Raw genomic sequence first — 17,389 nt, 5'->3', positions numbered from 1 at the left:
TCGTCTTATCTATGTTTATGTCGCGTTCCACCTCAACATAAGTAATGGTCTTTTCATGTGGCTTTATCGAAAAAATAACCCGCAAAATTGTATTTATTAGTGATTATAGGTAATGATATTCAACTTAATACTACCTATGTGTTCACCGTTGCATTTAAACAATACGACAACATTTTTACGGCGTTATAGGTGACATATGTTGTTAGAAAATCAAACTATATCGAATTTAATTACGTAGAGTTTTTCAAAACCGTAACCAATAAACACACCAAAGAGCAGTCCGAGCTGTATCTTTGCCTACAAATACCGCATGCTGTGCAAATGCTGTTTTACATTTATACTTGAATTTTGCTATTCTTTTGGGAGCTTACTTGACTGCCAAGAAAAACAAACCCAGAAACTAATCATGCATTTGACAGCTTTGAAGTTTGAATTCATCGCTTTCAAAAACACATCAAAATTATTTTTATATCCCATTAACAGCTGCAACACACTGGCTTCTACAAGAAAGTGATTTAACTTCACCCAACTCGATCTATTACAACACCAAACAGAAGCATACTATCTGAAAACAAATTATCAAAACGAAAAGATACTAGTAAAAACCACAAGGTAATTGTAAGATTCACATGCTCCTAAGCGATCAGGAAAGGTAAAACGGTTAGCATGAAGGACTCGTAAGAGAATGTAGCCGAGCCAGAATATGAAGTATCCTTCTCCTTGAATTTGTCAGTTAGTCCCTGCAAAAAAAAAAAAAAACATGTGAGAACACAAACACCCAAGTGACTATATAAAATGGTTGGATCCAGCTCGGAGAATGTATTCAAATGCCAGAATAGACAGAAGACAGTGTAGCTTTACCTTCACAGTGAGGCAGCACCTGAATCAAGCAAAGGAAACAAAAGCGCAAATACTTAAATTAGTAAAATGTAGAACAAAAGAGCCGAGGTAGACATAATAGAACAGTAACAAGAAAGATTTGCATTAATGCAGAGATACATACTCGATGAAGTTATCATATTCAATGGCCTTATTCTTTCCACCAGTTTTGTCAAACTTGGAGACCAGCAAATCCAGGATAGGAGGTGATACAGCATATCCCAGGCTAAGTAATGCGTCTCTCAATTCAGATGAATCAATTCTTCCACTCCTATCCCTGTCGAATCTCTCAAATATTCCCTGCGTACAGGAACTTCCAATCAGATTGTATAAAGAGGGAGATCCTTTTTAAGCCAAAACATAGAACACAAAGAAATGCATAGGTGAAGATATAAGAATTTTTCAACTTACTCTCCACTCTTGAAGACTGTAAAAGACTGAAGTGAATTCTTTGGGACCTGCTTCCAGATAAGAAAATAGATCAACAAGTTAAAAAAAAAAAAAGGAAAAGGAAAAGATCAATACACTCAACAATTTTCCCCCCATAAAAGTATATCCCCAGCTCAAACTCTGTCGGCTTCGTCAAATGATACTCCTGATTAACTTCAGAGCCAATAACACTTGGAAATTGGAAATATAGAGAAAAGGCCAGTAGGAAGATAAATTAAAAAATCTTTCCGCTTTCACCTTTCCTCTTCAAAAATGTCGAGGAAAAGATAAGTTTAGAGCACATATTTGCACACAAAATTATTTACTGCCACACTGAAACTAAAATTTCTAAAGTTGAATAATGGTTCTTCCAGGACAACTTTTAATCCATAAACAATGTACAAAGTTGCATTTTTCGATAGGCCGTTTTGTTCTGCCATCTAACACTCAAGACGTGCTTTAATGAGATTCTTAAAAAGAACGGAAAAGAGAAAGGAAAGATTAAAAAAAGAGAGAAGGGAAAAGGGAACTTCGGTCGCTATTCACCATATTGCCACAGGCTCATTTTTGTTTACTTTACAGACAACTAAATGCAACCACTAATTTGATGCATTTCATCCAACTCTGCTACAGAAATATTCACTGAACATCGGGGCCTCAATATAATTGCCAGAACAAAAAATTCAGACATGTTTTAAATTCACAAGTGTGCGCTCTCTCACACACACACACATTTCTATATATAGTTGGAAGAGGTCAGGTCATATGAAGTTTTCAGCTTACAACATGCTCTGGATTTTCTTTGCTTCACAAGGAAACTATGTAATACAGCTTAGAACAAGAAAGTATTCAATTTATCAAAATAATGTTCATAAAGCAAGATAGTATCAAATTTAGCAAGATAATTTTCAAATATGAACTTATGAACACGCTTGAGTAAATTAATCTATTTGCCAATTTATAGGAAATTCTAATCTGCTTTGTAAAGATTTTCCTGCTGGAAAAAATGTCCTTTTCCCCCTTTTTATATGGTAAACCCCACCCTGAAATTTCCCCATCAAGGGACCAACAGTTTCTTCTCTTAATTTTTCCCCTTGATGACTCAAAAACCTGTCTCATGGTAGGAGGTAGACTGTCTGCTTCAGCAGGTTAAAATATATGTCAACAAGATGAAAAGAGATATTGGTTTGCTACATGTCCAACTCAGAAGAAGTAAAATGGTCAGGCAGTCTATGTAACTAAATTTTGTAGGCCTGTTCTAGGTCATATCTTCCGGGCCAATATATGCGTTAAGGATGGCCCACCAATGCAGTGGCTTAATGTTCATAGAAACTATACAGCACTAATCAGAATAACTTATCTATTACAACTGGTTAGACCAAATTACCTTCTTCAACCACTCCGCTCACAAATCAACCTAAGCACTTTTTTTTTATTGTACATACTGCATATTATCTTTTTTACAAGACATATCATTTTCAGCATTGAATTATAACCAATTCCTTTATTTTCTACGAACCATGGGAAAAACTGAAATATTAATTGTTTTAACCACAAAATACACTGCAATTCGTTCTAAAAATAGACGCCCAGATGGAACAGAATGGATATTGAGGATTCAGACGATGCTGACCCCAATTAGTTTGAAGACGCACTCCCTCACTCCCATTTTACGTGACAATCTTTCTTTTTAGTAATGACACAATTCTATATTTAGAAACAATTTAACTCTAAACTTTCAATTTAGCCCTTAATGAGCTATGGCTTGTCTTACCAATTTCGTGCATATAATTTCAAACTCTTTTTTTAAATTCTGTGCTCGATCAAACACCCTAACATAAATTGTTGTTGGAGAGGAATCATACAAATAAAATGCGATTATGAGTGTGAAATTACCGATTTTTCTAGTATTGGTATTGGTGAAGAGGTACATAAGGAGATGAACAGTCCTCAAGCTGAAGCTCTGATTATAAGAAGAAAGCGCCTTCTGCAGCTCCTTATCATCGATTAACCCACTCCCATCCTGGTCCGCCAGCTGGAAACACGCTATCACGTTCGGATCGGTGCCAGGTGGAAAAGCCGAGGGCACTAGTGATGCAAACGGGCTCGTAGCCCCATAAGGAGCTGGCGCGTGGTACCCACCGTAAGGAGAAGACGCGTGTGGGTTATTATCTTTCGGGGGTTTGTTCGGATCACCGTAAGGAGCTGAAGGTGGTGGAGCCGGGTAACCACCGTAAGACTGCGGTTTGTTCTCTTTTGGGGGTTTATGCGGATCACTACCGTAAGACGGAGCACCGGCGGAGTACGGAGAGGGGACGGGTGCGTAAGGGGAGTGACTTTGTGGTGGGGCCGGGGCACCGTATGGGGAGGAGGAGTGACTTTGTGGTGGTGGGGCACCGTAGGATGACGAAGAGGGCGGTGGTGGGGCACCGTAAGGGGATGCTGAATGTGGTGGAGCAGCGCCGTATGGGGTGGAGGAGTACGGCTGGGGTGGTGGTGGCTGACCGTAACCGTAGCCGGGAACGTTATGCGGGTAACCGGACATTTTAGAGAGAGAAATTGAAAAAGATTTTCTAATAATGTGAAAAAGGATAAAGAATAATATTTCTGTGAGTTTGTAAGGAGATTCGATCGATTAAATAGTACTAGGGGAAAGGTCCTGGAATTGGGTATTATTACGCGGTTGCCACTTCTCTGCTTCGTTAAGCTGCCGCTGATTTTGCAAAACCAAAGACTCTCCAAAAAAAATATATATAATACTGCCATACCTTTCTATACCAGTTTCGTTTATTTCAAATATTTTTGAATGTTATAGAGAATTGTTATTATAAAGAATATATATTATAACATAATATGAAAATTAGTTCCGAAAAAAATCTGACTTTTATAGTGAAGTGTTGTTAGAGGTCTGACTGTAATAGTACTTATTCCTCTCTTTCCTTTTTCTGCTGGTACTTCATTTGTGTTTCATATTTTTAGTAAGTGAAAGTATTTGAATGGCTCGAAATGAAATACTTGTCATTTATTATTTAACCAAATATGAAAGAGTAATTTCGCATGTTGCATGAACTATGGTCCATAATGAACCTACTGGGAACAAAATACTTTGTTTTGGTAGAATAAGAAAATTAAATGATTAAACAAAAGCTCTTTTCCTTCTATAAGTTAGCGGGATATATCATACACAATTAATTACTACTGTAGTTTAATGAAGAAAATTGATAAGCGTATTTTATTTTAATTTTGTATTAATTTAAAACTATAGAGATACAACTTGTTATTAATCTTACTATATTTTCTTTATTTGTGAGTGATTGCATTACTGCAGTCTCATTTTTAATAATGTCTGAACTCTTTCTTTTGTCTAATAAGACAAAACATTAATCCAGACAAGCCAATTGGCTTTTCAAGTAGAGAAAGGTGAAAAAGAAACTCTAGGAAGGTAGTCATTAAATAAAAAAACGTGTAAATATAATATATAAATATATATTTAAATTAGTAAAAATATTATTCTAACGGCAAAAAATTAATTAAGAGATAAATCAAGATATCTGAACAAGCACTAAGTTATTCTCGTATTCTTAAATAAAATGTAGTAGAATAATAAATCTATTTCAGTAGGAAAAAACTAAGTAATAACTTGATTATGGTTATCTATCGTTATACCTATAATATAATGATCTGGCCATAAAGAGCATTTACGTATTTATATAACGAAAATAATATAATAGGTCATAAATTGGGGAAATTTGCATTGCATTAAATTTGCGATAAGTTCTGACGCTTTATCGTCGGCAGCCACTGATGTGTTAGAAAGGTATTAACGTAATTGTCTGCATATAAAGGGGTATTAGTGTAATGTAAAGATGTTGCTCCGACCCTTTAACGTTAGGTACGATTTACGCGCATCCAAATGGACACATACAAAAGCAAACAAGTCATCAATTTGAATGAGCTGCTTTTTTTTGGTCCCAAAATTATTGTTTATTGCAAACCGAAGAACTTAATATTTTCACTTTGACTTTTGTTGTTAGATTAGGTGAGAGAAGGAGAGGAAATAATAATAAACAAATAAAAAGGAATTCCCACCAGCAGTAATTCAAGAATTATGACATGTTTGTTTTTTTAAAATTATTTTTCAAAAAAAGTACTTTTGGTGAAAATCGATTTGTGTTTGGTTAATTAATTTAAAAATAATTTTTGAACATAAATTAATATTTGGTCAAATTTTTGAAAAACTAGTTCTAAATGTATTTTTCTTAAAAATACTTTTGAAGAGAAACTACATTTTTCTGCTTCTCAAAAATTGCTTTTACGTCTCTTCAATTTTTTTTTTCTTTTAAAAGCTTGGCCAAACACTTCATTTTTTGGTCAAAAACACTTTTGGCCCCAAAACAAAAATTGCTATTAGTCCAGTGGAGCTGACGGGAATTGATCAAGTCCGATTTGTTTGATCTTTTACTTTTCTTATTTTGATTTAAATAAACCGCATTATTAATGCAAAACTAATGTAATTGGTAGAGTCTAATTATCGACAAGAAAAAAAATTAAGTAGACACGTTTATGAAATTAATAAATCAATTTCACCTTTCATAGTGTACGGGTTTAAGATAGTTCAACGCACAATTAATTTTTAAATTTTCAGTCATTCTGCTCCAAACTTAAGAATATTAATGCAGTTCTCAAAACTAATTTAAATCTTTTGAGTAATATTTAGTATTAGGTAAAGTTTGGGATATATCAGTCCGCCTTTATTTGCTTTCCACTGCCACTGATGCGCGCCGTGCGCCGTTTCTCGTCTAAACCATCCGCGGCGATTTTCCTTCCTCTTTGGAGCTCAGGTCAGTCAAAATAGCATTTTGTTCATCTACTGTTATGGTTTATTACGGTGATTTCTATTTTTGCTTCCCTCTTTTTTCCCCTTCTTTTTAGAGCTGATAGTGTATTGAGTGAATGTGATATCTTGATATTCTTTTCTTCCTGCTTTTTAGAGCTTATTGTATATTGAGTAAATCGTGTTTTGGTGCAAGGAGTGGTGTATTACTAGATTGGATTAAAATGGCATGCTAAACCACCAATTCTTTCTGCTCATTCAACAAGATTTTGGTTTTTTATCTACGAAAAAGTATTTAGGAATTGGCATGATATGAGTTTAAGTTGAGTAACGGGGTCTGTGAGGATTCGCGTAGTTGACCCTAGCCTGTTTGGGACTAAGGTGTAGTTGTTGCTGTTGTAAAAAAGTATGCAGGAAAAATAAAACATTCATAGTATGAACATTAGACAAGAGCAATGACATTCTTTGTCTATTTTTTTAATCCGTCTGCAAACCAACAATGTATAGTAGTAGTAGTAGTACTAGTACCCGTGCAATTGCAAAAGTAAAAGCAACAAGATTACCGGAAATTGTACCAGGATGTTTGAGTAAGGCTTGAGGTAGGAAGACACAAGTTTCATGACCTCAGGGTATTATTTGGGACTCTGCAATAATACTGCCATTTTAGCAATACCTCATGCTTCTATAACTTCGATTTCTTTTGGATTTCATGCTTTTATTGCATCCCATGTAACCTTCATCAATCTAAATATTTTGGATTTTTAGAGCTGTGTGTAAAGTTTCATCAATATCCATGGGAAAGAAGCGGAAACACAGTGAAACTGCGACTGTGGCCAATGGGAATAAACATGAAGGTGCACCAGAAAGGCCTAAGAGGACTCTCTTAGGTTGGAAAGATGATTCCATTGACGAGAATAAAGAAACTAACTCTGGGGTTAGTTTTAGAAATAAAGAAAAGGTCTTGGTTACTTGTTCTCGTCGCATTAGCTTCAGGTTCATTTCTTCTGCTTTTATTCTTTATAATCTTACAAGAATCCAATTTGTTGATGTGGTTGATTTGAGATGAATGTTTGTACTTGCTGTTGATTTGTATTTTCAGGTATCGGCATTTAATGCTGAACTTGGTTTCCCTTTTGCCTCACTGTAAGAAAGATAACAAGGTGGAGTCTAAGGATAGTAAAGGTGCAACTTTGAATGAGCTAGTTGAGCTGAAGAGCTGTTCGTCTTGTTTATTCTTCGAGGTACCCTGTCATTTCTGTTGCACAGTTTCAGTCGCCTTGCAAATTCAACTCTTGAAATGCAGTGGGTGTTACTTTGTTTTGACTTATCATAAGATTTTGAGTGAATCAATCAAAACCATGCCACATATAAACGTGGACTGACTTACCTGCTTGAACTACTCCTCTCTCTCCTCCTCCTCCTCCTCTAGACCAATTTAGACTTGGTTAGTTGACATCTTCAGTGCTAGCAAGTTTCTTCCATCTGTTTCCTATTTGCTTCTTCTGTTCTAGTCCTGCCAGTTCAATCCAGTTTTGGGAGATTATAGTCCCACCTTATACCAAACAACCCCTTAGCTTGTGGATTATGAGAATTAATTAGGCAATAACCTTTTCTTTTTTTTGGGGGGGGGGGGGGGAGGAGGAGGAGATGTACAATCTCTAGGAATAAGCTCAGGAGTCAAGACTGATGCGCTGAAAGGCTGGCAGAGTTATGTGGCAGAAAATTCAGTGCTTATTCCTTTTTCTTTTTTCTTGCTTAATAATGGGGGTTACCTTGTCATCTTCAAATTCCTCCAAGATATTATTGCTATGAGGAAGGATTTCCTTTCAGAGAGAAGCTTGAAGCGGTTATTATTCTAGATGATGTAGTTAGATGAATTCTAGCTGTCCCTTTAACCATTTTTGGCTAGTCATGGTGGATTGATTGTTTTAAAATATTTTAGCCTTTTGCATTTGGAAACTATGGTTCCATCACTTATTTGTCTTTTGTTGATTCAGCTGTCTCCTAGTTTCCGTTATGCTTTTGACATTTATTATGCTTTATTTTCTGCTTTTCAGTGCCGGAAGGGAAAGGACCTTTATCTATGGATGGCCAAGTGCCCGAATGGTCCTTCTGTGAAGTTCTTAGTTAATGCAGGTAAGTGGATTATTCTCCTTACCAAGTTTTACAAATTGATTCTGATACAATTTGTATATGTTTACTGAACAATAAAGAGCAAAATACAAAATTGGTCGATCGGCAGAAACTATTGACATCCGCTAGCCAAAAAGTGTATAAATTATGTATATTATATGTGTATAATACACATATATACAAAAAATATTCATTTTGTCGGCTATTATTTCTCGGAGGCGGCTACAAATATACATTTCTCAACAATATGAATAGTTGTCCGTCACACCTTATCTTTTCTTTAATTATATACAAAAAATATTCATTTTGTCGGCTATTATTTCTCGGAGGCGGCTACAAATATACATTTTTCAACAATATGAATAGTTGTCCGTCACACCTTATCTTTTCTTTAACGAGGAAAGCTTCAAATTGTTATACTTTTTCGTCTGTTCTATCAGTGCACACGATGGAAGAATTGAAGCTAACTGGAAATCACTTGAAGGGTTCACGGCCTATCTTGACTTTCTCAAGCAACTTTGATAAAGACCCGCACTGGAAGCTTTTGAAAGAAATGGTCATACAGGTAATTCGACCTCAACTCAGTCATTCTACTTTGCACTTATCCCCATAAGGACTTATCTAAGATATAACAGTTGATTGTTTCGTATTCCATTTTTACTTTTTGCTGATAATCATAACAGTTACTTTCAAGTTTTAAGAAATTTACCTCAGAATAGACAGAGAAGTCTACTTCTTGATCCTAGTTGCTAGACCTACCGAAGGTGCTAATCTTCATGAAACATTGTGTATTTGGGAGTACTGTGTTGGCACTTCCTCCATACCCCACTAGCCTTTTCCTTCATTCTGCCTGCACTATAATCTTGTCCAGTTATTTTGTCTTCTCTGTTTTACAAAATTAAACAGTGGTCGGAGCATTCTCTTTAAATTTTGAATTATTTAATGTGATGTCTCTAGAGGTAGAGAAATATATGGTTGAAATACAAGATTATCTCCTTTGAGTTGAGTTTTATTATTTCATGATGTTTAAGATAATCACCCTTTAGCTCTTACCTTTTCTTTGATGTGATTTTTTCAGTTACTGTTCGGATTCTTACATATCTTTGTGTTCTTCTGTTTCATCAGATTTTTGGAACTCCAAAGGATCACCGCAAATCTAAACCTTTCCATGATCACGTTTTTGTGTTTTCAATCCTTGATGATCACATATGGTTCCGTAATTACCAGGTTTGTTCTTATTCAAAGACTGACCATCTTCGTATGTTTTTTTCATAAGTAATTAACAACAACAAAAAACCCAGTATAATCCCACAAGTGGGGTCTCGGGAGGGTGGAGTGTACGCAGACCTTACCCCTACCCTTCTGCGGTTAGAGAGGCTGTTCCCGGTGGACCCCCGGCTCAAGGAAAGATGAAAAAGAAGCAATAGCGGCAAGCAGTGGGTAAGCAATTAAATATTTTATAAATAAACTTGCACTAAGACAGTGCTAGTGGCTAGATGATTCAACTAGTTTCTTTTGGATCCTCAGTAGGAAATCTATTAGGGTTGGAAGTGTCTCTTGATACCTTCATCATAACTTCTTTCTAGCTATAGTTTAAAAATTTACAACGCAGCTAACTTTATTAACCAGAGACTAATATATAAGGTTGCAAACATAGTAGAAAACCTCTTAGGAAAATCTAGGAAGTACAAATAATACATGAGATCACACAATCGATTAGTCTTAAACTCTTTGTTCGGGGTAAGGTTTCTGCTATTGAACCATACTAACCTTGCCTCTGAGGGACTGGGGAATGTAGAGTTACTACTTTCACCTCCATCTCAAAATACAATTGTAGCCGGTAGGTAAGTGCAGCCTGAGTATTAGTTAATCTTTTAGTAATTATGACTTTGGGTTTTAAGTCCTATCTAGAATAAGATGTCTGCCAGTATTTACTTCAAAGCTGTGTTATTTCTAGGGTTCTCTCCTCTCTTTTTTTAACAGATGAGAAGGGTTCTTCTTTACCCGTATACCATGTATTCTTAACGTATGTCATATGACTTCTTCAATTTTGGAACAGATATCTTGTCCTCATACTGGAACACAAAAAATAGACCGTGGGGACCTGGAAAAGATGACCCTTGTTGAGGTTTGCTATAAAACTCTAACCAGCTCAAATTGTGAGGTCTGTGATGTTTGATATTTAATTCATGTCTTTATGCGGATAGGTTGGTCCAAGGTTCTGCTTGAACCCAATTAAAATATTTGGTGGTAGCTTTGGTGGCCCCACACTCTACGAGAATCCATTTTACGTTTCACCAAATCAGGTAACATTCATCCTCTGGTCCTTATCGTTTCGCTCACTAAAATGTAGATTGCCTTATTTGTCTACAAGGCATTGGGGAAGAAGTGGCTTATTAGGAGCAGATACTAAATGTTTCTCCGCTCTTAAAATGCTTCCAGATCCGATCATTAGAGAAAAAACAGAAGGCCGGGAAATATGCTAAGAAAGTCAAAGCCAAGACTAGGAGAAAAATGCATCAGTTGTCAAATCCTCTAGAAGTCGATGAGTTTGCTGATATGTGGAAGGAATGATGAATCATTGCCCAAACCTAGCATCTTTTTTGTTTTGCCGTTGTTACTAAGGCTTTTTTTTAATCACTGGACGCATCAGGGAAATGAGAGCATCGCCAAGATGCTGCAGTTTTGTTCTATTAGAGTTATGTTTGCTATCCATTTTAAACGCTCTTCAGATTGTTTTATTTTGTAGTGGGAAAGTATTACAGGGTGTAAAAATGCCCGTTATTTTGTTCTGCAGTTTTCTATTATCATTTCTCTTGCATAGAAACATGATAACTTCCATGGATTAGATGGTTGGGTTATTTGTCTTTTGAATGCACAATATATAGCTTGTAGTTTATCAGAGGGATTAATTAAAGTTCTGCTTTGAGTTGAATCCTTAGGACTGAATCATTCTTATAAAAAAGAAGACTCTCAACGTTGAATTGTAGAAGGATGAACTGTGCCAGTTCCAACAAAAACTGGAATTCTCGTAATAGTCATGTGAATAAGGGGAGTTACCATATCAATTACTGGCTTAAACATTTCTTTTGTATGGCGCTCTTTATGGTCTTGTGTTCAAGTACTCAAAATATCTGTCTATAGAGTTAATAACTTTTTTACATCGACAGTGTAAAGTACTTACGCTACAGGTTCCATAAGAAATAATTACAGTTAATCGCGCTTCTAATAACTGTTGATTAGTTATCTGAAACTTCTGCAATAACATGTTAACATGTATTACAACAACCACCTAGTGAAATTTTACTAATAGGGATTGGGGAGGGTAGTGTGTACGTAGACCTTAACCCTATCCCGAAGGAGTAGAGGCTGTTTTCGAAAGACCTTCGGTTCAAGAAAACAAAAGGGCAAAAAGAGACAATATTAGTATCACCAGAGCAATCATAGGAAAAATAGGAACACCATAAAATACAGAAGAAAGATGCAAAGCAAAGTGAGACAATATTAGTATCACCACAACAATCATAAGAAAAATAGGAACACCATAAAATCCAAATAAGATGCAAAGCAAAAGCGATAGCTAGTAAATAAGACATGCACTGAAAAACGAAATAGTAAGATACATAATTGCCACTAGCTATCTTAGACAAAAACCCTACATGGCTAGTCCCACAATGGTACGAAGTAAGGCACGACTCAACTACCTCCTAACCTATAACCCTAATACTCGACCTCCACATCTTCCTATCAAGTGTCATGTCCTCAGAAATCTGGAGTCTCGCCATATCTTGCATGATCACCTCTCTCTAATACTTCTTAGGCCGCCCTCTACCTCTTCTCGTGCCCTCCATAACCAGCCGCTCACATCTCCGTACCAGAGCATCCAAGCTTCTCCTCTGAACATGTCCGAACCATCTAAGCCTCGCTTCCCGCATCTTGTCATCAATGGGAGCTACATGCACCTTCTCCCGAATATCATCATTCCTAATCTTATCTATCCTAGTGTGCCCGCACATCTACCACAACATCCTCATTTCTGCTACTATGATCTTCTGGATATGTGAGTTCTTAACGGGCCAATACTCATCCCCATACATCATGGCCGGTCTAACCACCGCTTTATAGAACTTACCTTTGAGAATCGGTGGCACTCTCTTGTCACACAGGACTCTAGATGCTAACCTCCATTTCATCCATCCTACCCCAATACGATGTGTGACATCCTCGTCGATCTCCCCTCCCTCCTGGATAACCGAGCCAAGGTACTTGAAGCTGCCTCTACTCGGGATGACATGCGAATCAAGCCTCACATCCACGCCCACTTCCCCTGGCTCAGCGCTGAATTTACACTCCAGGTATTCCGTTTTCGTCCTGCACAGCTCGAAACCCTTAGACTCAAGAGCCTGTCTTCAAAACTCCAGCCTCTCATTAACACCGGCTCACAACTCATCAATCAAAACTATGTCATCGGCGAATAGCATGCACCATGGCACCTCCCCTTAAATATGGTGTGTTAACGCTTCCATCACCAGGGCGAATAAGAACGGACTGAGCGCAGAACCTTGGTGTAACCCCATTACAACCGGAAAATGCTCAGAGTCGCCTCCTACTGTCCTAACCCGAGTCGTAGCCCCATCATACGTGTCCTTAATCGCCATAATGTAGGGAACTGATACACCTTTTGCCTGCATGCATCTCCAGAGAACTTCTCTAGGAACCTTGTCATACGCTTTCTCTAGGTCAATAAACACTATGTGCAAATCATTCTTCCTCTCTCTGTACAGTTCCACCAACCTTCTTACAAGGTGTATAGCTTCTGTAGTCGAACGATCCGGCATGAACCCGAACTGGTTGTCGGATACAGACACTATCATCCTCACCCTCGCTTCAACCACCCTCTCTCATACTTTCATGGTATGACTCAGTAATTTGATACCCCTATAATTGTTACAACTCTGGATATCACCTTTGTTCTTATACAGTGGAACCACCGTACTCCACCTCCACTCATTCGGCATCCTCTTCGCCTTAAAAATAATATTAAATAACCTAGTCAACCACTCCAAACCTGATTTAGTTCAAACTGAACAGTTGTTTAATTAATTAAATGGAGTATTTTTATAAAATAAAAACTGTAAAGTAAATACAAGTATAGAGAGAAACTGATATATTATTCAAACTTCAAACTTATGTACATAATGAACTGAAAACTCCTCTATTTATAGAAGAAAGGAAGCAGCTACGAGGCTTTTCAGGAAGCAGCTGCAAGGCTTTTCTTTATCTGCTTGTAAGCTGTCTGCATGAGCTGCTTGCAACCTACATGTTTAATAAGAAGCTGCTACAAATCATTTCATTGAGCTGCTTGCAACCTGCCTGCATCAGCTGCTTGTAGATAAACTTCAACAGAGTACTAAATGGATAATCTTCTTCAGGAAGATTATCTATAGCGGAGTAATAAATGAATATCCACAATATAATTATTTTTATAACAAAAATCATAAAATTTTATCCATTAAAACCTTACTAGGAAAAACCCACTGGGAAAAATCCTAGTGAAGGAAAAAAAGTACACATATTTAGTAATACGCATTTCTAGATACCTCATTAAAAATCTTATAAGGAAAATCCTGTGGGGAAAAACCTTAGTAAGGAAAAAAGAGTACATTGCGTATTTTACTCCCCCTGATAAAAATCTTGTTTCAAATATTTGAGTCTCCGCATTCCAATCTTGTATACCATTTTCTCAAAAGTTGAAGTTGGCAAAGATTTAGTGAATAAATCTGCCGGATTGTCACTTGAACGGATTTGCTGCACATCAATGTCATCAACATAAACATGGACAAGATATTTAATTGCCTTTTGGAGCTCTTCTGGAGTTCCAACAAGATTTATGTCATCAACATAAACAACAAGTATAACAAATTCTGATGTCATTTTCTTTATAAAAATACATGGACAAATAACATCATTTATGTAACCCTCTTTCAGTAAATATTCACTAAGGCGATTATACCACATGCGCCCAGATTGCTTTAAACCGTACAAAGATCTTTGTAATCTGATTGAATACATTTCTCGAGATTTCGAATATGCTTCAGGTATTTTAAATCCTTCAGGGGTTTTCATGTAAATCTCATTATCAAGTGACCCGTACAGATAAGTTGTAACCACATCCATCATATGGAAAGTTTCATCATTATCTTATTTTGATCCACGTATCCCTATATGTAATCAGGAGGTCCAGAAGATCATCCATTTACAAAATATAGCAAATTAAATGCCAGACGCATTTACTGATTTGAAAAGGATAACTAAGTCACATATCCCTGCAGAGAATGTGCCTATACGAATTACTGTCCTAGCAGGACCATCTACTAGCATAAGAACTAGTGAACCTAAAGCACGCCTGAAGCGTGGTAGGTCTTTGGGTTCTAAGGATCGAAATCCTAGAAAAAAAAAGTCGACAAATGATCAAAATGATATTATGAAGGGATCTCCTAAAGAGACCCAAGATCTGATTAGTTCTGAGATTCCTGAAGAAAACAATGAACCCGAGACTCAAGTGAGTGAGGAACTTTTAATAAGTTCTACTGGTGATGGGATTAATTTAAATCGATCTGAAATAGTGGTGGATAATACTTTTGCATATAATGTTGCACTTAACATTATACAAGATAGTGAGGATTGTGAACTCCGATCTATCGAAGAATGTCAACAAAGATCTGATTGGCCAAAATGGTAAGGGAAAATTCAATCAGAATTGAACGCACTTGCTAAAAGAGAGGTCTTTGGACCAGTAGTCCAAACACCTGCTGGTGTAAAACCAGTTGGTCATAAATGGGTTTTTGTGCGAAAAAAAAATGACCAAAATGAAGTTGAAAGATACAAGGCTCGCCTTGTCGCACAAGGATTCTCACAACGACCTGGAGTCGATTATGAAGAAACATATTTACCAGTTATGGATGCCATAACATTTCGATATCTCATCAGTTTAGCCTTAACTTCTCTTTTGATTTCCTTTTTCTCTCCCCCTAATTGTGAGAAATTTGTTTCATTAAATCGACAATCTGCAAATTGAGCAGTAAATAAATCTCCCGTCAATAGTTCAAGATAGCGAATAATAGAGGGTGATTCAAACCCAATATATATTCCTAACCTTCTTTGGGGGCCCATCTTACTGCGCTGTGGTGGTGCTACTGGCACATATACAGCACATCCAAAAATTCGTAGATGGGCAATATTTGGTTCATGACCAAAAACTAATTGTGACGGAGAATATTTATTATAATGTGTTGGTCTGAGACGGATAAGTGATGCTGCGTGCAAGATAGCATGGCCCCAAACAGTAGTGGGCAATTTTGTTTTTATAAGTAGTGGTCTTGCTATCAATTGCAGCCGTTTAATAAATGACTCTGCAAGGCCATTTTGAGTATGAACATAAGCTACAGGATGTTCAACTTTTATTCCAACTGATAGACAGTAATTATCAAAAGCTTGAGATGAGAATTCTCCAGCATTATCAAGGCGAATAGCCTTTATAGGATAATCTGGGAATTGTGCCCTTAATCGAATTATTTGGGCTAATAACTTTGCAAACGCCAGGTTGCGAGATGATAGTAGGCAAACATGAGACCATCTTGAAGATGCATCTATTAGGACCATAAAATATCTAAACAGCCCACTTGGTGGGTGAATAGGTCCACATATATCCCCATGTATACGTTCTAAAAAGGTAGGGGACTCAATGCCAACCTTCATTGGTGATGGTCTAGTGATCATTTTGCCTTGATAACAAGCATCACAAGAAAATTTATCATTTGTAAGAATCTTCAGGTTCTTTAATGGATGCCCACTCGAATTTTCAGTAATTCGTCTCATCATCATTGATCCAGGATGGCCCAAACGGCCATGCCAAAGTACAAAAGTATTTGAATCAGTAAACTTCTGGTTTACGATAGAGTGTACTTCAACTGTACTAATCTTTGAATAGTATAAGCCAGAAGATAAAGTTGGTAACTTTTCTACAATGCATTTCTGGCCAGAAATATTCTTTGTAATACAAAGATATTCCACGTTCATTTCATCTATTGTCTCAACATGATACCCATTTCGGCGGATATCTATAAAACTCAACAAGTTTCTTCGGGACTTTAAGGAGAATAATGCATTGTCTATAATAAGTTTTGTTCCCTTAGACAGAAATACAATAGCTCTTTCGGAGCCTTCAATCAAACTTATATTACCAGAAATTGTAGAAACATTTCCTTTTTCCTTATGCAAATAAGAAAAGTATTTCTGATCTTTGAATATGGCATGAGTTGTTCCACTATCAATTAAACAAATATCTTCATGATTGGTCTTTGATCCAAACATAATTTGAGGATTATTCATATTCTTCAAAATGACATAAACAAAATAAATATGATAGTAAACATTATTATCAAAGCATAACTTTTATTTATGTACAACAATTACATAACCATACTATCTACTACATATAACAAAAATTAAAATATTTACATTTCTACATATTCACTACCGATCGCATGACTTGTTTCTCCTTCTGGGAGTGCAAAATAATCAGCTACATCCAAATGCATGAAGTCTAAATTATCTTCAGAAATAAAATTTGCTTCAACATTTTTCTTTGTCTTCTTCAGGGAGGCTTGATACAGCTCAACCAAGTGCTTTGGCGTACGACATGTATGTGACCAATGCTCTTTTCCTCCACATCTATAACATGCATTTTCTGGCTTTGTTGTTTGCACCGCTTCATGCTTTTGTTCCTTCCTTTTTCACTGCTAGTGGTGAGAAGGGTTCTTTGGTGCATTGTTATTACCACGATTAGAGTTTTCTCCCCGACCACGGCCATGACCACGACTGGGGCCACGTCCTCTTCCACGCTTAGCTTGGTGGAAGTTCGTCTCATTTACTTCAGGGAATGGACAAGAACCAGTAGGTCAGCTTTCATGATTTTTCATTAATAGCCCATTATGTTGCTCGGCTACAAGAAGATGTGAGATAAGTTCAGAATACTTTTTAAATCTCATCTCTCGATATTGCTGCTGCAGGAGCATATTTGAGGCATGAAAAGTGGTGAAAGTTTTCTCCAAC

At 36.8% G+C, this 17,389-nt stretch overlaps 2 protein-coding genes across 3 annotated transcripts; one reads left to right on the top strand and one right to left on the bottom strand.

The window, feature by feature from the left end:
• Positions 1-441: 441 nt before the first annotated feature.
• Positions 442-3,929, bottom strand: LOC107827669 (calcium-binding protein CBP). The gene is made up of 5 exons (XM_016654852.2): positions 3,205-3,929; positions 1,291-1,337; positions 1,004-1,179; positions 862-880; positions 442-740 (listed from the first exon to the last, which is right to left on the bottom strand). Exons 1-5 carry the CDS (start codon positions 3,851-3,853, stop codon positions 636-638), a joined length of 996 nt encoding a protein of 331 aa, XP_016510338.1. The 5' UTR covers positions 3,854-3,929; the 3' UTR covers positions 442-635.
• A 2,080-nt stretch (positions 3,930-6,009) lies between these two features.
• On the top strand, positions 6,010-11,067 carry LOC107827671 (ribosome biogenesis protein BRX1 homolog 1). 2 transcript variants are annotated; one of them, XR_001657579.2, is made up of 9 exons: positions 6,010-6,149; positions 6,908-7,135; positions 7,242-7,383; positions 8,200-8,278; positions 8,716-8,840; positions 9,401-9,502; positions 9,577-9,715; positions 10,335-10,403; positions 10,483-10,553. XR_001657579.2 is itself a non-coding variant. In XM_016654853.2 (9 exons), the coding sequence occupies exons 2-9, from the start codon at positions 6,936-6,938 to the stop codon at positions 10,847-10,849; spliced, it is 948 nt and encodes a 315-aa protein (XP_016510339.1). In that variant the 5' UTR covers positions 6,010-6,149; positions 6,908-6,935; the 3' UTR covers positions 10,850-11,067. The 2 variants fall into 2 exon arrangements, 1 of the variants encoding a protein (XP_016510339.1); XM_016654853.2 differs by lacking the exon at positions 9,577-9,715 and adding an exon at positions 10,718-11,067 and having other exon boundaries at positions 10,483-10,581.
• The last annotated feature ends 6,322 nt before the right edge of the window (positions 11,068-17,389 follow it).

Source organism: Nicotiana tabacum, chromosome 24, assembly GCF_000715075.1.
Source record: "Nicotiana tabacum cultivar K326 chromosome 24, ASM71507v2, whole genome shotgun sequence".
Taxonomy (NCBI): domain Eukaryota; kingdom Viridiplantae; phylum Streptophyta; class Magnoliopsida; order Solanales; family Solanaceae; genus Nicotiana; species Nicotiana tabacum.
Note: the sequence above shows the minus strand (reverse complement) of the source record. Positions and strands in the feature narration are given on the sequence as shown.

Bases quoted from the DNA above. Each gene is read 5' to 3' on its own strand.
- LOC107827669 (XM_016654852.2), bottom strand. From the start codon at position 3,853: ATGTCCGGTTACCCGCATAACGTTCCCGGCTACGGTTACGGTCAGCCA. The intron at 1,338-3,204 runs GTAATTTCACAC...ATCTGGAAGCAG, and splicing joins TACCAATACTAGAAAAATCG to GTCCCAAAGAATTCACTTCA. The intron at 1,180-1,290 runs GTAAGTTGAAAA...TCCTGTACGCAG, and splicing joins ACAGTCTTCAAGAGTGGAGA to GGAATATTTGAGAGATTCGA.
- LOC107827671 (XM_016654853.2), top strand. From the start codon at position 6,936: ATGGGAAAGAAGCGGAAACACAGTGAAACTGCGACTGTGGCCAATGGG. The intron at 7,384-8,199 runs GTACCCTGTCAT...TCTGCTTTTCAG, and splicing joins CGTCTTGTTTATTCTTCGAG to TGCCGGAAGGGAAAGGACCT. The intron at 8,841-9,400 runs GTAATTCGACCT...CTGTTTCATCAG, and splicing joins TGAAAGAAATGGTCATACAG to ATTTTTGGAACTCCAAAGGA.